Source organism: Prunus avium, chromosome 2 (genome assembly GCF_965620075.1).
Source record: "Prunus avium chromosome 2, drPruAviu1.hap1.1, whole genome shotgun sequence".
NCBI lineage: Eukaryota > Viridiplantae > Streptophyta > Magnoliopsida > Rosales > Rosaceae > Prunus > Prunus avium.
Genome location: NC_142285.1, coordinates 36,117,137 through 36,139,662, shown reverse-complemented (window position 1 = coordinate 36,139,662; position 22,526 = coordinate 36,117,137). Strand labels below are relative to the sequence as shown.

At 35.4% G+C, this 22,526-nt stretch overlaps 4 protein-coding genes across 4 annotated transcripts; 3 read left to right on the top strand and 1 right to left on the bottom strand.

Annotated features, from left to right (window-relative positions):
* Window positions 1-966: 966 nt before the first annotated feature.
* On the top strand, window positions 967-2,383 carry LOC110757599 (putative F-box protein At5g60060). The gene is made up of 2 exons (XM_021959258.2): window positions 967-976; window positions 1,389-2,383. The coding sequence occupies exons 1-2, from the start codon at window positions 967-969 to the stop codon at window positions 2,381-2,383; spliced, it is 1,005 nt and encodes a 334-aa protein (XP_021814950.1).
* Window positions 2,384-9,041: 6,658 nt separating this feature from the next.
* LOC110757634 (P-loop containing nucleoside triphosphate hydrolases superfamily protein) lies at window positions 9,042-11,177 on the top strand. Its single transcript, XM_021959316.2, has one exon. It carries the CDS (start codon window positions 9,457-9,459, stop codon window positions 10,903-10,905), a length of 1,449 nt encoding a protein of 482 aa, XP_021815008.2. The 5' UTR covers window positions 9,042-9,456; the 3' UTR covers window positions 10,906-11,177.
* Window positions 11,178-16,168: 4,991 nt separating this feature from the next.
* On the bottom strand, window positions 16,169-18,388 carry RABA3 (RAB GTPase homolog A3). The gene is made up of 2 exons (XM_021959262.2): window positions 17,868-18,388; window positions 16,169-16,893 (listed from the first exon to the last, which is right to left on the bottom strand). Exons 1-2 carry the CDS (start codon window positions 18,134-18,136, stop codon window positions 16,446-16,448), a joined length of 717 nt encoding a protein of 238 aa, XP_021814954.1. The 5' UTR covers window positions 18,137-18,388; the 3' UTR covers window positions 16,169-16,445.
* A 2,792-nt stretch (window positions 18,389-21,180) lies between these two features.
* On the top strand, window positions 21,181-22,108 carry LOC110757675 (ATPase, F1 complex, OSCP/delta subunit protein). The gene has a single exon (XM_021959372.2). It carries the CDS (start codon window positions 21,284-21,286, stop codon window positions 21,920-21,922), a length of 639 nt encoding a protein of 212 aa, XP_021815064.2. The 5' UTR covers window positions 21,181-21,283; the 3' UTR covers window positions 21,923-22,108.
* Window positions 22,109-22,526: the final 418 nt, after the last annotated feature.

Here is a 22,526-nt window from a genome sequence, read left to right as displayed (position 1 = left end):
AACATACGTTGGTTAGACAAATTAATCTGTACACTCAAGTTCGAGTTCGAGTTCGACTTCTTATTTCCGTAAATTAGATTGTGTAATCTAGATTATGAATTATTTAAAAATAAATATATATACATAGAAATTGAAGATACATAGCTTTATGATCCAGCCTCGAATTTAAAATCAAGCAATATCAAACGTTTAGCTCATAATGCTGAAAATGGCCCTTGGGTCAAATCTGCTCCGACCCCATGTCTATTCACGGGTTTGGAAATCATGTGGTCCATATACATAAACTATAGGCCAAGCCCGGCCACCTTGATGGGTCAAATGCTTCAGGCAAAGTACTTTTTTTTTTGGGTCGTACTTGGAAACCAAGAAACATCATGAATATCCAGAAAAAAGAAGGAAAACTTCTAACACTGCAATTTTTCGTTACCAAATTTGTTTTAAAAAGAAAACAAAATTGAAGAAGAGTTCAACGCCTTTAGATCAATGAAAGAATTGGTTTAACTATGCTTGGGACATGTTACAATTTTTTAACGAATATTCATCTTACGAGTATGCTTAAAGTTGTGAAATTACAATTCAACGGAAAAAGATTTGTTTCCTGTTTAGTTTCCTTCGTGGTTTTAGATTCCTATTTCATTTCCTACTTGATTTAGGATTTTTTTTATTTTAATCATATTTTCTACCTGTGTAACCCCAGGTCTTATGCATTATCGTGGTTTTAGATTCCTATTTCAATTCCTACTTGGTTTAGGATTTTTTTATTTTGATCATATTTTCTACCCATGTAACCCTAGGCTATATGCATTATAAATAAGACTTTTAGGGAGTCATATTATTTGTCTGTGAGAGTATGCTATAAGCCAAATTCTGAGTGAGTGTGAAGAAAATACCTGCATACGATCTTCAATCTTCTTCTTCTGGGTTCTCACCAAAACAACAAAATCTTCTTCTTAAGTGTTTGAACGTATGGCTTCAGGTATGTTTTCTTAAAATCAAATTACTGTTCTGTTAATGTCAGTATTTGGTATTATGATATCTTAACTATGCATACATCAAATTGGTATTATGTACATCTTTTTTAGGCCAACTGTTCAAACTTGATCTTTATTTTGCATAGTTCACTTAGATGCATGACATGACATGCCATGTTATCTCCAGATCTCATACTATTATTTACTTAAACGTATATTTAATTTTGCATGACATGAATAGAGATAACGAGTCTTTTTTTTCTTCTTTTTTTTGGCTTTTGAAAGTACGCATTCAATACTTTTTTTGGGTTTGTTTCGTGCGTAAAAACTGTTTTATTAATATTGTATCTGTAAGTTATATATGTTTTTACATAACTATGGTCTCTCTAATTTATTTTTTTTCTTCCATCTTCTCAGATTGTCATCATCCTCCAATGCTCTTGATTCATACTGCAAAAAAAGGTACATGGAATTTATACAATCCCATGACTGACAATGTCCTTGATGTGCAATTCAAATTGCCAAAGAAGCGATTTTGTGGTTTTGCAAAAGGATGGTTAATAGCTATGAACATGAATTTGGTAGTAACCCTAATAAATCCATTTTATAGGGTTAAAGGGAAGAAAAAGAGAGAAGATTCCATCATCAATCTTCCTCCGCTAGACCGTAATTATGGTAATTTTTTGCATGAACAAGTGATTGCTGCCTTTGTCATCAAGGCTACAATATCAGCAGATCCAATATTAAATCCCAACGATTGCATTGTTGTTGTTATGTATGAGGGAAGTGGTAAATTGGCTTTCATCAGACTCAATAAAGACACAACATGGACTTACGTTGATGAAAGCCTATCCTTTATTCAAGATGTTGTTCATATTGAAGATAAGTTTTATGTTGTTAAAGAAGGGGGTACACTTTTTTCTTTTGATATTACTAGTCAGTGTATCTCCAATAAACAATTAGTTGCGCAGGGCATCGAATCTGATGAGGTGCAGAAGACATATCTCGTGGTTTTAAATGATAAAGAATTATTGATGGTTCTAAGGTATATTACATTTAAAGATGGATGTCGTGTGACGAAGAAAGTTGGAATATTCAAATTGAATTTTGACGAGTATGAGTGGGTTGAGAAAAACACCTTAGGAGATGTTGCTCTCTTTTTGGGTGATAATTTTTCAATATCTGTAGTGGCTTCGAATTTTTCAGGATGTCGATCGAATTGCATATACTTCAACCATGATTATGAACGTATAGAAGGCGGTTATGACAAAAAGCCTTTGCGTCGTGATTTTGGTGTTTATGACGTTGAACGTCAAAGCTTTTCACAACCTTACACCCCAGATGCTAAGGCTCTTATGGAGAAGACCATGCAACCTCCATATTGGGTAGATGTACCAACTTTCCTTTTGTAAGAAAATAAGAAGATTACTTGTTATATTTCTTCTTACTCTTTGCATTAGGTTTAGTCTTTAATAATCCCAATGATATTCAGAGAAGTTCTCTCATGCATTACAATTTACAAGAGACGAGAAGAATTTCTAGAAAATTTGTTGATGCTCAGATGTGTTGCGGTTCTATTATTTAGTGACTAATGTAATTTTTTTTTCCCCTCTATTATTAAGCATGTGCACTTGCTCAAATGTAATTGTTGGTATGTTTGATTGCAACTTACTTTAAAGTTTGTGTAATTTTTTCTGTGCCTGTGAAAGAAAATCTAAGGAACTAAATCAATAGCCAAACTTGGCCAATGGGGTCTTCCCACTTTTGATATATAAAAAAAGTCAAAATCAAAATCAATAGCCAAACTTGCTCGTGATACACAGCCGTATGAAAAAAGAATTGATGGATCGAATGGCTCAGGCAAAGTACTTGAAAATCAAGGCTAGCCCATCTCATTTTCCAATTCTACATTCGCCAAGAAAATCTATTGACCCAAATAAACATTGCCAGAAAAATAAAAAATAAAAAAAGTTTCCAAATTGATTAGGACCGCGCATAATCGAGAACGTCAGAAAATAAAAATATTCAGACGAATACAAAATGGAATTTTCATTCAAGAAGAAACAGATGGCTGTCAATAATATCTTCTCAACTGTTGATGGAGTTTTCACAAAAAAGGATGTTGAAACCCTGCAACACACTGCCACAATATACATACAAGAAACCTTAACCTATCAAATTGTGTGTTCCAAAATACATACACGTTGTATCTTGGAGTCTTGTAGATCGTCAGTTCATGCACGTAGGGAGGCTACAAAGGCTTTAAAACAGCGTCTTAGACGTGCTTCACTGTACCAAGCTCACCTTCTTACTTATAATTTATTTTGCTTTTACTTACCTATCAATTTGTTTTCTTCAATTTCATTATACCTTAAAATCTTTCTAATTTGTTTATATGTTATTTATAATATAAAGGTTTTAGTATTTGGCTTTACAAAAAAGAGGAAAACTATAATTTTTACAACATTTTGTTCTTGGTTCTCCACCCTTTGTGGAACCTCCACCAACTCCTTAGTATCTCTAGGTATAGATTGAAATATACCCGCACAAAATTCAGCTTCTCTACATTTGATAACTGTGTTAACACTTATTTTTTGGTTCTATGACAAGAAACCTATAGCCTTTGCTATGTTCCGCATATCCCAAAAATATGCATTCTATTGCTTTTGGTCCCAACTTATTTATCTTAGGTTCAGGTAACTTAACTATGGCTCTACAACCCCAGACTTTTAAATATCCTAAGTTGAGTTTTCTTTTGAACCATAACTCGTAAGGAGTTAGTTTCAAGTTCTTTGTAGGAACTCTATTTAATAGATGACAAGCAGTGAGCATTGCCTCTCCCCAATAACCTTTGCTAAGGCTTGAGTTTAGTAACATAGCATTCACCAGTTCCACAAGAGTCCTATTTTTTCTTTCCACTACACCATTTTGTTGTGGTGTATAAGCAATAGAGGTTTCATGCAAAATTCCCACAGATTCACAATAGGATGGAAAGTAATACTCTCCTCTATCGGATCTTAGATACTTGATTTTGATTTCACAAAGGTTCTCTACTTTATTCTTATAAATTTTTTACTTATCAAGTACTTCATCCTTAGTATGCATAAGATAAACACAACAAAACCTACTATAATCATCAATAAAAATCACAAAGTATTTCTTTCCTCATCTAGTAGGTGTACTATGCAAATCACTTACATCACTATGAATGATTTGAAGTAAAGTAGAAGATCTCTCTATCTTAGGAAAAGGTTTCCTACTTATCTTAGTTTGCATACATGTGAATATCACCAATGGTTAGGTGTATAAGGGGGTGTATATCACATTTACACCCTTTTTGGTTGGAAATACTTGTAATTGTTAGGTGTATATAGGTGTAAAATAGAATAAGCGGTGGAGATTCCAAAAAAGATGAGGTTCATATCTTTTTTTACATTTTGAAAGTGGGCCCCGCATGAGAGAAAGTAGAAGAGAGGAGAAAGAATAGCTGAAAATTTTCCACTTTTACTCGCCACTTTTGTTTTTTTGAGTTGCAATGTTGATTCCAGCACACTCAAAGTTGAGAGATTATTATATAAAAAATGGAAAAAAAATAGGACTTTTGCATGGAAAGGACAACGGCTCCAAATTCAATGGTGGAGGTTGTTTTTCATTCAAAATGAAAGGCCACCAGTTTATACCCACCTATTTTGTCATAAAATCATATGTTCTCCAAATTTAAATTTAAATTTTTCTTTTTAGGTCCATTTATTTGGAAAAATAAACCAAACTTAACACACAGAAAATTAATTTTAAAAAGTTAAAACACAAAAATGAATTAATACAAACAAATCGAATATACATGTTTGGATTTACATATTTCCCCACTGGAGCAAAAAATCGCATTTACACTCTTCGGAGGTGTAAAGGGGATGTATTCTTGGCTTTATTAACTCTCAAGTTCTGTTGTCCATGTTTTTTCTTTTTACGCATGTGGTTAGAGTTGTGTCTCATGTTCTTTCTTCTTCTAACTAAAAGAATTTCGTGGGGTTTAAATCCCATAACATTTGGTGAGGTCATTAGTTTAACGATGTAAACAATCTAATTTTTAAGTCTCCAATCTATGTCATCTTACGAAATATTGACCAATCAAAAGTAATTTAACCAAGCTAATGGGTCTTTACCACCATAATAAGGTGGTGGGGAGGTTCAAATCCTCAAGGCACCAAGTTTGTTGTAATCGCCCCTTCTCTATCAATCGACTAGCACAAAAAAAATTATTTAACTGTAGTTTAAATCATGATTAATTTAACCAAATGGAGAACACCATTATATTCGAAATTAGGAAATCGGGTGATTTGAAGGGGTAAATAAAAATTTAAGATACATGTCTTTTAGCTTTAGGATCCAATCTCAAATCTCAAATCAAGGCTTTTTGGGAAAAAAAAATTATCAAATGTTTAGTTCATTATGTTAAATTGGAAATGTGTGTGAGAAGCCCCCATGTAGTTTATACTATCGCTTGTATTTTTAAAAATATAAAATATAAAAATTAATTTTTTTCAAAAAGGCTCTTACTTGTGTTAAATTGGTCCGACCCAATGCCTACTTAGATGTTTGGAATCATGTCGTCCATTGACAGAATCTGGACCAAATTAGATTTAACAAGCTCAACTGGGCCATCCAGGGCACCTTGATGGATCGGATGGCTCAGACAAAGTACTTGAAAATCAAGGCTAGCCCATCTCATTTTTGAATTCTACATTCGCCAAGAAAATCGGTTGACCCAAATAAACATTGCCAGAAAAATAAAAAATAAAAAAAGTTTCCAAATTGATTAGGACCGCGCATAATCGAGAACGTCAGAAAATAAAAAAATTCAGACGAATACAAAATGGAATTTTCATTCAAGAAGAAACAGATGGCTGTCAATAATATCTTCTCAACTGTTGATGGAGTTTTCACTCAAAAAGATGTTGAAACCCTGCAACACAACTGCCACAATATATATACACGAAACCTTAACCCATCAAATTGTGTGTTCCAAAATACATACACGTCGTAGGTAAAACCTAATTACAAACATAATCATTGTCTTATTGATTTGTATATGTGGTTTCATTATTTTTGCTTCTTTTTGTTTTATACATAAAAATTCTAATTGGTGGATAGTTTTTGGTGATCATCTACAGCCACAACCACTGCAAATGCGACAACTCTCCCTTACCCCACCTCAAATTCCCCTTTCAGCACAAGACGATGCCAAGTTTAGAATGACTTGTTTTTTCATGGAGTGTGTGTTGAACTAACTAGTTATCGACTTAATTAATAATAATTAGCTTGAATTAGTCCCATAATGCATATGCAAGACAGCTTTAAAAGTCCATATTCAACCTAACACACGAGACTAAATCACAACTACTAGTTAGTGGCTACCTTAGCGGACACAACCAACTGGGTTTTTCTTAACAAATGGTGAAATATGCTACGAAAGTCATCCATGCATGAATGAGTATAAACGGACATAGAATTGGTATACAAGATTTATTTTAATTAGGAAGTTATTTATGTGAAGGTGACTTAGTCGTCACGCATACTAATGTTGTCTGTATTAGCACCAACATTTACAAGAAAGAAGTCCAAAAATCGACAACTAAAGTAGGGGGAATCGTAGGGTTGAAAATTAAGGCTAAACAAAAGTGTTTAAAGTTAATGGGAAGTTGACAATATTAATGGGGCTATGAATATAAAATAACATTCAAAACCAAATGGCGTAGGCAGAAAGGAGGTTGCAATTTTTGCATAAAGTGCCAGTGCCTTGTTTTTATCTTCTGGTGGATATTCAAAAGTCTCTCTCAAGTGAGCCAAACAATATCTGCTCCACCCAAACCCGTGTTTAAGCCGCGTCTAATAAGATAAAAATTAAGCCTTAAATAAAGAGTTTTTGTTTAATTATTTAAGCATATATAGCATTGTGAATAATATATTTCGTTAATCATATGCCACAGAATTTGCATTAATTTTTTATTAAGATATAGAAAAAATAATAAGAGTCGAATTTTTATCGTGAGTGTACGGACGAAAAGTATTGTTACATGACGTAGTTATAAGACTCGGCTCAATTAGTAACAAGTTGATGTGCAAATTAAATTATCAGTGGTAATTAACAAGACCTAGTGTTCTGACAAACAAAAAAAAGAATAAAGAAAAAAGTGACCTAGTCAAACTCAATCAACTATTTAATCCAGTTTCTAGGATATTAATTTTATTTTATGAACTTTCCACACGTAAAAAGTTCAACGTGGAGCTCTCTATCAACAGCGTCATGCCAAAAGCTTCTATAACATTCTACAAACTTTCGGTCATTTCGGGGCCAAAGTATTCTACAAGGAATCGAAGAATAATCTCGTGTTAATTAATATCCAATAAAAACAAAATTCATAAGGAAAACCTTTTGATCATCTAAAATCCGCCAAAATCAAAAGGAAAAGTTGATGATAAATGACATCATACGCAAGTTGGGACAAATTGGCCTTTTGAACCCTTCAAAGTGTGCAAGTGCTCGTTCAACTTTGAAAGTTGATGAATGAGTAGTGTAGAATTCTAAAAGGAAAAAGAAAAAGAAAAAGGAGGCTTTCTATGCCTTTATTTTTGTTCGAATTTGTCATACTTAGACTACACGTATTTCGACCGGAAAAAGACTACACGTATTGAACAATAAAAAAAAGAAAAAAGAACTACGTACACGTAAGAATTTCAAAAATGTTAGAATTTAGCGTTGAATTTTCGGCCATCAAATTGACAAAACTTCAGCTAACTTGGTTATTGTTGGTATGTCACAGCTACAAGCCTACAATCATAACATAGTCACTTAATTTCGGATCTTACAAATGACATAAGAATCTCCATAGATCATAGAGGTTGGTATCTTCAACCAGGTAGGGACACTTGGATCTATAACCCCAAAAGAAACAAAAATGGAGAGGTGGCAAATTGAAATAATGTGGGTAGGTAGTTGATATGAGAACAAGGAAAGAATATACGGATACATATACTAGGATACGTGTAGCAAAAACTTGAATGAATTTTGTTCAAATAAAGACGTTATGTATTTATTTATATTTTTCAATTTTTAGAGAGTAGCGATAACCCTACTCCCCCATTTATTCACCTATTATGTGCTATTAAAATGTTTATTTCTTTTTGTTCATTTTGAACTATGATGGCCATTACCGCCGGCATTTATCGTGCCACATAGTTAGGTTGTGCCTCATTTACTGCCGGCATTCATCATCTTGGCATCTTTGGTTGAAGAAAAATACCATTAGATTAGGAGTATTTATAGTGTGATACAATAGTACAGTCATATGATCCTAATTAAATTAGCTGGTTGGTCATATCTCATACAAGATTATTCTCCTTGGTCGGGGACTCGGGGGAGCTAATGTAGTCCTAATTTGAAGCTTATCCTTTCGTGTAATTTTACTATAAAATGAAATTGAGTTTTTATTTTAATGTTTAGTAGGCCTCACACTTTGTTAAGTAACAATAATTTGCTCTTTTTAAAGTAAAGATGGATATGGGAGATAAGAAAAGGGAAAGATGTGAGAGAATATACAAAGCTATTAAATTTTTTTTAAAAAAACCTACTTATTCCAATCAATTTTCTTAGAAGGTGAGAACAAATTATTATAATCCGTTTTCTTTTGTGGGGATTAGCATAAAAAATCAAATTTAAATTGCCCATTTGGTAGACCAACAATTATTATTACAAAACCGAATCCGAATATGATATTCCACACACTCTGAGTTGGAAACTTCATAAATCTGTGGGTTGAGAAAAATAATTATAGCATATATGCTGAGAATATGATTGGATTATTGGTACCATATGGTAAAGAAATATTATAATTATTAGAGATATTCAAAATTAAAAGAAAAAAGTCTTGAATTTAATCTAATAAAGAAAGGCCCATAAAACACATCATCAATGGGCTGGACAGCAGCTAGCAAATGAAGGACAGAAATAAATAAATATATAAATAAAACAATCTCATTAATCTTTTTTATATTAATATTTTCAATCGAAACACAGCTTTAGCCTTTACTTTCGCTTAATTTGCTTGCTCTTTCTCTCTCTCTCTCACTTTGCCTTTGACCCATCGAAACTTGCCGGCAAGTAGCCGTCTCCCAATTAAATACTCCACCTTCAAATTTCAATCCCTTCCCCATTTAACATTCCTCATCTTCTCTCATCTGTATATAAATTTCCCTTTTTTTTCCCCTTTTTTTCTTCATATTTCCATTTTCTCATCTTCTTCTTCCGAACCCAAGTGTATTCGTAACTCTCTCTGTACCCACCATGATTTTCCCTTCAAAAAGAAGGAAAAGACTTATGAAAATTCCCTTTTCACCGCAAAAAGCTCTGCTATAGATCACCAAATTTCCCAACTTTTTGGTTTTGGGAACTGGGTTTTTGCCCCAAAATTTCAAAAGAAGAAAAAGAATGATTCTTTCCAATCCATTCTTTCTTGTAATTGTAACCATCTGTATATTTGTAGCAATCCGTGTGGCTCTGTACAAAACTGGGTTGGTTTTTCTTGTGAAGAAATGGTGGAGGCGATTCGAAGACTGCTTCCATGTCTACCAATCTTTCAAAGTCCCAGAATTCAACGAAAGCATGCAGGAAAATCAGCTCTATGGCAGAGTCACCGACTATCTCAACTCTCTCACCTCCATTGAAGATTCGGATTTCACCAATCTCGTCACGGGCAAAAAACCCAATGAAATTGTACTCAAGCTCGACCGAAACCAGACCATCGAAGACGATTTCCTCGGCGCCAAGGTGCTATGGGAAACAGGGGCCAATACAGACAGTACAAGCAGAAGCTTAGTGTTGAAGATTCGAAAAGCCGATAAGCGTCGGATTCTCAGGCCATATTTGCAGCACATCCACGTCGTCGCTGATGAGCTGGAGCAGAAGAAACGGGACTTGAGGCTTTTCATGAACGTTGAAGCTCCCAATCGAGCATGGAGAGCCGTCCCGTTCACGCACCCATCGACCTTGGAGACCATAACCATGGAAGCCGATCTCAAATCCAAGGTAAAATCCGATTTGGAGTCGTTTCTCAAGGCCAGGCAATATTACCACAGACTGGGTCGGGTTTGGAAACGGAGCTTTTTGCTATACGGGCCATCGGGCACTGGAAAATCAAGCTTTGTGGCCGCCATGGCCAATTTCCTCAACTACGATGTGTACGATCTCGATCTGTCGAGAGTCAAAGACGACTCAGAGCTGAAGACGCTTCTGTTACAGACGACGACCAAGTCGGTAATTGTGATAGAGGATTTGGACCGATATCTCGCCGAGAAATCGACGGGTTTGAGCTTTTCGGGGATATCGAATTTCATGGACGGGTTGTTGAACTCGTGCTGCGCGGAGGAGCGGGTCATGGTGTTCACAATGAACTCGAAGGACCACGTTGACCCGGCCTTTCTGCGGCCGGGTCGGATCGACGTCCATATCCATTTTCCGCTCTGCGATTTCGGAGCCTTCAAAAATCTGGCGACGAGTTATTTGGGGGTGAAAGAGCACAAGCTTTTTTCTCAGGTGGAGGAGATTTTTCTGAGCGGGTCAAGTTTGAGCCCGGCCGAGATTGGCGAGTTGATGATCGCGAACCGGAATTCGCCGAGTCGGGCCATTAAATCGGTCATCACGGCTCTGCAAACGGACGGCGATGGGAGGGGGGTGGGCATGTTCGGGCGGCGGGTGGGGTTTGATGTCGGGTCGAGAAAGTCCGGGGACGAAATGGTTGAACCCGGCGGGGTGTTTTGCGGGGAAGGCGCTCATACGGTTAGGGACTTTAGGAAGTTGTATGGGTTCTTGAGGATGAAGAGCAACAGGAGCTCTCATTCTCAGTCGTTCGATGCTGGCTCGGCGAACAGGGATGGCTGATCGGACGGCTTGGAAATGGCGATGTTTTGAAGGGGTATGTTGGATGCTACGTGTCAAGTTATAATTCGGGGAACATTGCCCTTGGGTCTCTGGAAGAACAGAGAATCAATATAGGGGGAAATGCAGCAGAATACAGCTTAATTTAATTAGAACCAAAAACCAACAATTTGTTTTGATATTTGTTTGATATTTGGATATTTGTTAGTTGGGATTGGATGCTTTGTGGATAGATTAATTGACACAATTGGGAATGTGATTCTGTCTTTCTCTTCTTCTTCTTCCCTTTGTTGGAATGCACTGCCCTTTGTTGATACACATGTAAATGACATTGTTTTAATTTTCTGAAAAAAATTAGCTATTCATAAATTACAGAAAGGGAAATGGAATCCAATATTTACATGAATTCAGGGATAGGAATAGCTGTTCTTAACCACTTGAGTTGCAAGTCCGCGTTGTACAATTGTTAAATTCATTGTATACCAGACATAACGGTTAGTTTAGTCGTATCATGTCGAGATTCAAACAACAAAAGGCCAAATTGGAGTCCCATCTAAAGAAGTTTTATTACCATCCAAGCATACACCAACCAAGATGCAAAATTAGTAATGTATAACACCAAAAAATCAGCAATCAAATTATGCTTAACAAAGTCAATGTATTCACAAATGGACACTCTGACCTTATTTTTAACCTTAAATCTTATATGACAAATAGTAATTACTATAATATTTACAAATTAGTAATACAATTACTCACGGGGGTATGATTGAAGAGAAATGGAAAGATTCAAAGAAAAATAGATTAAGCTACTGCAAGTGACAAAAACAAACAATGTCTTAGTGATGTCACTGCATTTGACTATTTTGTGCAAAATGATATTCTTTTTCTTTGTTGCTAATTTTAAAGGTTGTTTTTTTTTTATTTTTTATGTTCTCATCATTGGTCATGATGGTATACGATCCTGCTTCCTTTTCAAGTCATTTTTGTCTTTAATCGCAGAATCAGCCAAAATTTTGAAAGCAAAAATTTGAAATCAGAATTAACATATGATATTTATTTATATGACAATAATAAGTGAAGGAAATGGATAGCAATTACGCATGGACAACTGGTTCATCGTCTTCATTTGTTTCCTCAAATAATGGTAAGTTAATACTCGTTTGCTAGTCAATTCTCAAAATGATTCTCCAAATCATTGAGAAGTGGTTGTGGGAGATTCAAGCTTTTTTTTTGTTGTTTCTTCTTCTATATAAAATGAGGATTGTAAATTTATTGGGAAAATTGTGTCTGTCAAATACTTATTGTTAAGTTGTTTGTACCATATCTGACCGGACCCTCTCAACTAGAACACGTGAAACAAATGGCCCACCTAACCCAGCTCAATCACTAGAACTCACAACGACCATCGGCAGGGGATAGCCTTCGGCAACTTCACCAGTCGATTCAGCTCAACAAGGGTACCTGTCGTGCTACTTTTATGTGGGGACATGCAGCAGCCTCTCGGAGAATGTCTAGAAGTCTCGTAACGAAACTATAACCCATGGTGGTCCACCTCTCTCCTCTATAAATTGAGCTCTTGCCCCAAAACCGGTGCCTAGTGCCTTACCGTTGCTCTATCTTTGCATATCCACCTTGCATCTACCGTAGGGCGCACGTGACCGAGGGTGGATCACTTCGAAGTTGGTTCCATTTTTGAACATCAACATAAGTTGTTTTCATTTTGCTATTTCATTTTAGATACACAAAGGTGTGAAAGTATGCTATTATTGTGGAACTATTTTATATATTATGTTGTTAAGTTGTGTGTATTTTAAAATGGACACTGCTTCCTTCCTTCCCTGGAAGGAGGCATTCCTACTTCCTACAAATCACATTTTGACACATATGGAAAAATAATTCATGAAAACCACAAAAAGAAAAATCTTCACACACATGTCAAACTGTGATTGACAGAAAAGTAAAAGTTCCTTTTAAAATTATGTATGAATGTGCCAATTGTGATCGTTACCATTTACCTAACATACTACATATACACTATATATATGGCAAAAGATTAGTCATCTCTTTGTGTAGTTTAATGTGCTTCATACCAGTCATGAATTTTTTTCTTTTCTTGAGAAGCTGATTTATGCGATGCCTCCAAAAGCAAAAGTCCTGTTATGAACTTGGTATGAAAGTTGGCCAAATCGTCCTTGACCAACAATTTAAGCAACTTTCTAAATTATGACGAATAAATAAATAGGATGTTAACCCTACAAAAATAAATAGGATGATAGGCGTAGATAACACACGAAAAAATATGAAAAAGCAAAATAGAAAGACGACTTTTGGCAATATGGCACTTTACAAGAAGGAATTTCGCAGCTTCGATCATCTCCATTCATGTATATATATATGTCTGACTATAATTTGCACCAATAATACAAAATTTATTTGCAAAATGTTGTCTCATGATTGATTTTTTATTTATTAAATTTATACATATACATTCCAAATCAAAATAATTAACCAATTCATTTTATGTTGATTTTACTTACTTTCGACGACCTCATCATTATATGACATGAATCTGGCAAATATATATATTGCAATTATAAGGGGTATCAGTTCAGGTATGTTCTGAGACAGGCCAGCTGGGTTCTTTTATCTCATCAATTAAAAGTTCAATGCCTCGATGTTATGCCTGATATGGACGTGGACCAAATTGCTCCAGACAGCATGATCAAGCCTACTCCTTTTGCCACCCTATGCATGTCCCACAACAATTCAAGGAATTTTATTAGGCTTAATTGTAGTAATGGTCTTTGAATTATATATTTTCATCCCTTAATTTAAAAAACAGTTGCACATGTCCTTCAATTATGTATCGTGTTGCGTTGTTGGTTCTTCCATCAAATTTTGTTAAATTTTTTGTATAAAATAAGGATAAATTCTGAAATTCATCCACAACCCTCATCTTCCTCTATTGCTGCAACCCTCTCTGTCACGCTAGGCACCCATCCCCAGCCCGTATTCCTCAAAATACTCCAGCCCCAATTCTCACCACAACCCTCCCCCTTCCTCCTACCCCTTTTTATCCCACAAAATCTTTAAAAACCTAAAATCAAACAAAACAACTATAATAAGTTTTTTTTTCTTAAATGGAGATCTCCAATGAGCTCACATGAGAAGGCATGAAGTACTCTCTCTCTCTCTCTCTCTTCTTTATTTTATGGGTAATTACTATAATTTTACATTTATGGATGTTTATAGTTTATGGTTGATGGTTGACAGTGTTGGGTCAGGGTGGGAGGAAGGATTGGGTGGTGAGTTTGGTACAAGGGAGGAGAAGCAATCAAATTGTCTTTCTTTTTTCCTTTTTCTTTATTTTAGTTTTAGTTTTATTTAATTATTTTTTGTTATTTTGTTTCTATAAATATTTGGAATGAATTTTCAAGTTTACCCATGGATTTAACGAAAAAATAAACAGACTTAACGGAAAGGACCAATAGTGCAACACGATACATAATTGAGGGATCTCTACAACTATTTTTGGAGTTGAGGGATGAAAATGTAACTATGGGTATAGTTCAAGGACCATTGCTACAATTAAGTCATTTAAAAAAAATATTATTCAAATATATGGTAATGAAAAAGGGTTTATATGTAAATCAAATGATTAAGAGTGTTTATCAAATTGCCCTCTTTTAATACTACTTATATTTAAAAGAAGTGTGATAATTTCTCTAAGTGAAAATTATTCGAATATATAATTCACATTCTAAAAATATCATCATACACTCCTTATAATTCACGGGCCCAATTTGAAGGTGGTATATCGTAAAATTATTGTTAGCTTCAAATAAATCAAACTTTACCTTGCCTTTTAGCCATAAATCATCAATGATAACAAAAAATCATGCCACAATAGTTCATGAAAACATACATTTTCTAGTGAGATGTCATACCAATTAAAGCTTATAAGTAAATAAATAAGTTACATGAACTTGATGTTAAACTTTACACCAAAAGGTAATGCATCATTATTGCTAAAGCCTAAGTGGTTGGGATATAATGAGTGCTTAAGCTAAGCAAGGGTTGTATCATAAATGTTATGCAAGATACTTCAAAAGGAAAATGATTTCCTTCCAATTTTATAACCTTGTTTTATATGATATGTTGTTCTGCTTTTGAGTTTGCTGCCCATAACCTAACTCATGATTGTGTTTGATGCTCCTTTTGGAGATTGATAGATGGGCTAGCTCAACAAACTTCTTCAACTTTGCCAGCAAAAAGAAAGAAAGAGAAAGAAAGGAAATTTGATAGAAAATGATGTTTTTGGGTGATGCTTGTAGATTTTTCTGTACCTACACTACCTTGGTGAATACAAATCCCTAATTTGTTGCCCAAAAAGACAAAAGGAAACGAAAAAGAAAGAAGATGATGGGTCACTATTGTTTTCAAGCTGTGTAATTTAGGTTCTTTTAGCCTCTTTAGTGGGTAATTTGTTGCTTGACAGGCTCAAGTGAGGTAGATTGACACCCTTTAAGTGGCATGTAACAGTCTTGGGTCGGAGAAAATTTTGACGAAAAGCGCTTCCCACTAAGTAAATAAATTTAGTGCTTGAGTGACATGTATCGTTCAGTTAAATATATTGCACATTACACGTTTATTTATTTATTTGTTTATAAGAAACCCACCTCTTCTTTTCGGAAGGCAAAGTCTCAAACTTATGGAGTTAAAATACAATGCAAACCCCAAACATGGAAAAGACCATTCAGCATTCGTGCAATGCGCTCAAATAATGCAATGCAGTCCAACTCTAATATTTTCCATCAAACGAAGGACGACTTGTCGTTTTACACACCTTGAGCCACCTCAAAACGCACCGTTTCATTGCTTCCTCCAACCTTTTAAAAAAAGCGAGTTACTTGACCAGGGCCCAGCTTCTGATAAGAAAGAAAGGAAGGCCCAATGGTTCGGGCCCTGCCACCCAATGCCAAGGTCCACATTTGACAGTTCACCTACAAAACTTCTCTTTTGTACTGAGGTGGGTCGCCCGACCCAACCAATCAAGTACCGTACGGATCTTTTGTTGGCATATCATGCAAAATGCCATGTTGTGTATCTCTGCCATATGCAATAAGTGTTCATTTGTTAAGCTCTTAATTGAAATTCAAATGGAAATGGAAGAGCTTAAGTGATTAAGAATAATTATTCATGTATTTGAGATCCTGTATTTGAGTCCCCCTCTTTCAATATCGCTTTTGTATATAAAGAAAAATTAAATTCAAAGACCAATCATGATAATTACAATCATATTACAATCGAGAAGACTTATAACTCCAGTGATAAATTACTTGCCCCACATTTCACATTTCGCCATGAGAATTTGACACTTACTTTTTCCCTTCAAGGCCTTTAGCCTCTTTTTTACTTGTTACCCCAAACCAAACAAATTCAAAAAAGAAAGAAAAGAAAACATAAATGGCTCATCCTTGATGTGGCAGTAAACAAGTTGAAAAATTATACCACTGGCCCCCTCACCTAATACAATTAGATCAACAAGAGCAAGCAGACAATTTCTTCATCTCACTAATTTCCAACTCAGACCCAGAAATAACATCAATTTTAGCTCCTTTAAGATCAACCCCATTGGATTTGTTTCCATTGCCACATTCCAATGCCTTTTTAGACACCACCCCATATATCTTCTCTAGGACACTAAAGAATGCAGTGTCCACATTTTCACCACTGAAGGCTGATGTCTCAGAGAAGAACAGCCCTTGATCCTCAGCAAACTCAACTGCATCTTCTGTGGGCACATCTCTCTGCTCCCCAAGATCAGCTTTGTTCCCAACCAGCATGATCACGATCGAACTGTCGGCGTGAGCCCGGAGTTCCTCCACCCACCTAGCAACATGATCAAAGGTCTGCCTCTTGGTAATGTCATACACCAGCATTGCCCCTAATGCACCTCTATAGTATGCACTTGTTACTGCTCTATACCTACAAGGACCAACAACAAACATGCTCTTCTTTAAGTTTATTTGTCTGTAAATTTTCTCAATTCTTGTCCGAATCTAATAAATAAGATCAACCAACACTTTGTCCCACAGATTTAATTTTGAGATTGGTTCTATAGCAGCAAGTTTTGAATGCACTTGTGCAGTACATTTAATGCTGTTGCTGAAATTGCTGATATGCAGAGAGAGAGAGAGAGAGCTCAGTACATAACAACAGTACCAGCATAAAATCAGGTTGTTTAACGTTCATACAGATCCCTGTGCACATTCATGTCTGTCATCTAGAGAAAAGTAGAAAGAAAAAAGAAGAAGAAGCCTGCATGTCTGTAAGTATGGGCTCATACTAATTAACTCATTTTTTGTCATGTTGCAAAACTACATTGATAGCTAAAGCACAAAAGCTGGGAAGCTGGTCTTATCTTCATTTGGCACAGTGCCACTAGCTAGACCTAGATCCCAAATCCACCAACAGGGAAGGCTCCTTTTAATTTATTTTTGCACATTTTGATCACATAATGAGGTAACTACCAACAAATGTTGATTATGTCACATATACACTGCATTAAAACCTCTAATCATATATTCATAATTCATGTTTCATATACCCTATACAGAGCACAAGTTTTAAACCAAAAAGTATTATATGAATGTGCTTGAACAGTTACATCTGCTTCCATAGTAATGTGGATTATGGATTAGGTAGTAATGTTCTCTTCACATACTTACACTGTCGAACAATTGATTATGTTGTCAAATCATGAATTTGAACCACACATTCTGAATAAAATTAAAATAGTTTGGATTCACAGAGTAACAACATAATCATTTTATTATTATGCTGTCAGATAGTCTGAGAAGGCAACATTCTCCATACATTACATACAATAGTGCTTAAGCTTCAATCACCATTCAAATTCGAGTAAAAAAAGTTGAGAGAGAGCTTGAGATTTATAAAACCTTTCTTGGCCAGCAGTATCCCAGATCTGGGCTTTGATGAGTTTGCCTTTAATGGTGACAGTCCTAGTCTGGAACTCAACCCCAATTGTGGACTTGGAGTCAAAGCAGAACTCATTCTTAGTAAACCTGGACAGAATCTGAGTCTTCCCAACTGCTGAGTCTCCAATAACCACCACCTTGAACACATAGTCTATCTTTTCTTGCCCATTAATCTCCTGAGCAACCCTCTGAATCTGATCAGCCTCAACCCCATTCATTTCTTGGTTCATTTTCACAGCACAACTTAACAATCAATGATCAAAAAGATGATATATAGTGTTTTTCTCTCTCTTTGTTTTTCTTTTGAAATTGGACTTGGAAGACTTGGGCTTTTATTTAGTCTAGGATGTCAGTGGGAGTAAGTAAAACAACAGGAAAAAGATTGAGAAAAAGAGAAGACAAGACAGGGTTGTCAATAACAGGTGGAGGGATAGAGAGAGCTAGAAATGAGAATAATGGCTGTCCCTCTCTCTCTCTCTCTCTCTCTCTCTCTCTCTCTCTCTTTCAAATGCTTTAAGCATAGTGCATTATTAAATCATATAGTATATAAGTATAATGGCTTTGTGCTGTGCATAATTTGGGCTAACTCTGTCAGTCAAAAGCTGTACAAATTTTGTTTAATGGTTCTGAAATTGGGGTTTGGGAGTCATTAATTAAAGTAATCCAATTAAATTAAGCAGCATATTTACTTACAAATGAGTCAATTGGGGTTTTCATAAAAGTTGATTTCATCATTACAATACAAGCAAAAATGGATTGGTCTTTGATAATAATGGGGTTGGTCTTGTTCATGAACCAGCTCATTTGAAGCCCTTGAAAAATACTTTCTCATCATAAAATCCGATATGACATGTTACATTATGTATATTCCTCTCTCAAAGTGGAAGTTGGGTAGCTAGACATGCAGTTGTACGTTTGTCTCTTAAAATCAATGCTATACATAATAAAAGTACATAGGTAGCTTATTAAATTTATTTGGTTAAGTTCTGTCTCTGTTAAATAATTTAGAGTCAAGATCTCACTTAAAGAATTCTTCAAATAAGTTTATTTGAGAATATCTTCGTAGAGTTGAGTCCGCATTTTACTTCAATAATCCAACCAACTCTTACCTTGTTGAATTTGATCACGAAAAGAAACTCTTTCTACCAAGAAGACTTGAACTCATCACATCTTTACAACAATGTACTTTCATAATAACACTGAAATTCCAACATGTGGAACTTGTTTATGCTTTTCTCTGCCTGCAGAACAATACAACCTTTGTGATGTATGCACCGACAAAATGTTTGGTGCAGTGACATTCGTAAGAAATATGAATGATGATAAAGGGCAAATTTTAGAGGAATATAAAGTTTTGAGCAGGGTGTTGGACATACCCTTTTGGAAAGGGTTCTTTAGTATATATAAATAGAGTAGTCTTCCTGCAATTGAAAATTTGAATTGATTCAATCAATTTTTATCCATTTCAACACGGAGAGTCTTAGTATAGTCACTGATTATGGTATATGAGAGAGTTTCCTACATAATCTGGTTCAAAGAGTCTTTATGAATTGTAGTGCTTCTTTCACAAGGATATGAGTCGTTGTATCTTGGGAGGCGAGCACCAGTAACCATTACTACCTATGTAGGGTGTAATTCGTCTTAAAATCAGAGCGTCCAACACTTGCCTCGACTCAATTATTCAGATTCTTCTAATCCATATTATGTGATTTTTTTTTTCCATATTATATAAGCATGCATTAATTTTTAAGTTTGAATTTAATGATTATTTCTGAATTTTTGTATGATTAAAATATGGCAATTACACCTTCTTCTTTTTTTTCTTTTTTTTTTTTTTTTTCCAGCAGAGGGGACACCAACCAATGCTTATAGTTATTGCTACATACATGAGCAATGCCTTAATATTATGTTTGGGAAGGCCTACCTACAAGGTAACAATGTGGAACTTGCAGTGGCGGACCCACAGAGGCACAAGGAGGCGCAGGTGCACCTCCCCTCGCCTGAAAATGCCATAGAAGCCAGCCATTTTGAGCTCTTGGGCGGCTGGGTGGCTGGGCAAGAATGCCCACAACCTGTTCGTGGAAAGGCTGGAGTGAAGAGCAACAGCTGCAAGCGCTATCTGTTTTTCTCTTTAATAATCTGGCCAAAACGAATCGTTTGGACCAGATTAATTAATATGTTTTAAAATCTTTGTGTGCAATACACGTGTTGAATTTTGTTATATTAAAGACCACATCATGCTGCAGCTTTAGTTTGAGGGTAGAGTAGTCATTAGAGTTTGAGGGCTTAACCTATATATATATATATATATATATATATATATATATATATAAAAGCACATATTGAACTTAAAAATGCTGTTGAATTATTAATGAAATTATTTGTTAATTTAATCTTCTTGCAAGTTCTTCTTTTCTTTTTTGTTTTTTTCTTTTCCCTGAATATATAAATTGCACATTTATGACAAGCGAATTTTGATAGTTCATATATACATTACAATATTGTAAATCCAATTAATCAATATGTTCAAATCATGAATGTGCATCATGCAAGTTTTTCAAAACAAAAAATAAAAAATTCATCAATGAATTTTTTTTGATTAATTAGAAAATGTTATTTCTTTTATAAATTATGAATAATAATAGTATCAGTTCAATTATAAATTTCCAAAGTAATTTTTTTTTTTTTGGGTGTGGAACAATTAGTCTTTAAAATGTTGCACCTCCTCTTAAAAATTCCTGGATCCGCCAATGGGAACTTGTTTGTATGGCATTGATCCATCAAGGATATGGCCAAATCCACGATCAAAATAGCAGATTGAAAACTGAGTGATTGAAGAAAAATTCACGTATAATACTAAGATTTATGTGCTTAACTTTTAACTATAATTGAATACGTACTTCTCAAACGGTCTTTTGATGTTAAAAAATATATATTTTGGGATAATTTCGCTACCACTCAAGGGATTAGCTGCAGTTTTCCTGCTTTTCTCCTCTCCATGCTAAATTAGTATCCACAATTTTTCCAGCACATTTGCAAAATATTACTTACAAGTTTACCCAAATATGAAATTACATGTAAGAAAAAGTGTTCCACGAGCACCAATATACGACTTGATTTATGGGCTGGAATGGGCTGGGCTGGGCTGGGCTGGGCTGAATTTGATGGTATTGCTTAATGGCCTATCTGTTAGTGGGCCCTCACAGCTTACCAACTTCCAAAGTTTTACTCTGCGGCTTGCAAGCCTGCAACGTTCAAGTCAATTTGAATCACAAATAATAATTCAGAGAAATTGCTTTCAAGGCAGTTCATCTCCATTTGTTGACATTTAGTGGCTGACCTGAAAGCCTGAAACTTATCCTCTTCCTCTCTCCTCCATGGATACCCTGTCAAGCTCTGTCTCAACCCTCAAAATCCCTACCCTTCTTTCATCAACATCATCTCGTGAGCTCCATCAATTCAATCGTCAAAGTCCCAGAACACACAAACTTCCTCCACAATCCCACCTTCACTCCACCACCAAACCCAACTTAATCTCCAACAAAACCCCTTCTTTCTCTCACAAGCTTGTCCCTTTATCTTCAACCCCCTCATTCTTGAACTCCTCTGCAACCCTCTCTCTCAATTCTTCATCATCTTCTGATCTCCATAGAAAACCAGCAACTGGGTATGCCGCTGCTCTGCTAGACATAGCTCAATGCAACAGTTCTGTTCATTTGGTTGAGAAGGACATTCAGAGGTTCTTGAAATTGCTCCACAATAAGCAAGTCCAAGCTGCCTTGGCCAACCCTTTTGTGGGTGAGAAAGAAAAGGGCCAAGTAGTGAACTTGGTGGCTGAGAAAGGGAGATTCAATAGGCATTTGGTGGGTTTAGTGAAGATGCTGGTTAGGAAAAATAAGGTGGGGATTGTGAAAGAAGTGTTGGAGGAGTTCCAGAGGATTTACAATGAGTTGTCTGGGACTGCTATGAAGGTAAAGAATTTGGTTCATGAAAGCTTACTTTCATTTGCTGTATGATGCCATAAGCAATCCAAAGAATGTAAAGATTGCAACTTTACAATCTATGACCAATGCAAAAACTAGTTGTGCTGTATGAATGCATAATATGGCTGTCCAACATTCAAATTGGATATCCAAATAAGTTTGTAAGCTCATCAAAGCCTATATTTTTCATATTGTTCTGGATATTCTTGGTGATGATCACTCTCAGTTTCCCGCAATTGCAGAAATGCCCAAATTTTTTTCAATACTAGAATGGATCATTTGGGGCAGGAGGAGAACAACATTTTACTTGTTGGTCGTTTTTGAACACATCATATAGTGCTTCACCAATTCAGTGAAATTTGTTAATCCACCCGGAAAGAATTTTAGATTTTGTTGAAAGAGCGACAATGATCATACTGAGTACCTAAAAGAAAAAATTGGGATGAGTAGATTTTCTGTAATCTGTTGTACATTACGAATTTGACTCTTTATTTTGTCAATCCATTTGAATTCTTCTCTTTAGCTTTGAATTCTTCATCCATGGACCATTCTTTGCTTTCCACTTTTCACTGTATGCTGCTTCTTGAAAATGTCAAAGGCCAGCATTTAGCAAATATTACAAGTCCACCTTATCAAC

What these genes read in the sequence shown, in the direction of transcription:
- LOC110757634 (XM_021959316.2), top strand. Translation starts at nt 9,457, where the DNA reads ATGATTCTTTCCAATCCATTCTTTCTTGTAATTGTAACCATCTGTATA.
- RABA3 (XM_021959262.2), bottom strand. Translation starts at nt 18,136, where the DNA reads ATGAACCAAGAAATGAATGGGGTTGAGGCTGATCAGATTCAGAGGGTT. An exon ending in GATACTGCTGGCCAAGAAAG is followed by an intron (nt 16,894 to 17,867) that starts GTTTTATAAATC and finishes TGGTCCTTGTAG; the next exon opens with GTATAGAGCAGTAACAAGTG.
- LOC110757675 (XM_021959372.2), top strand. Translation starts at nt 21,284, where the DNA reads ATGGATACCCTGTCAAGCTCTGTCTCAACCCTCAAAATCCCTACCCTT.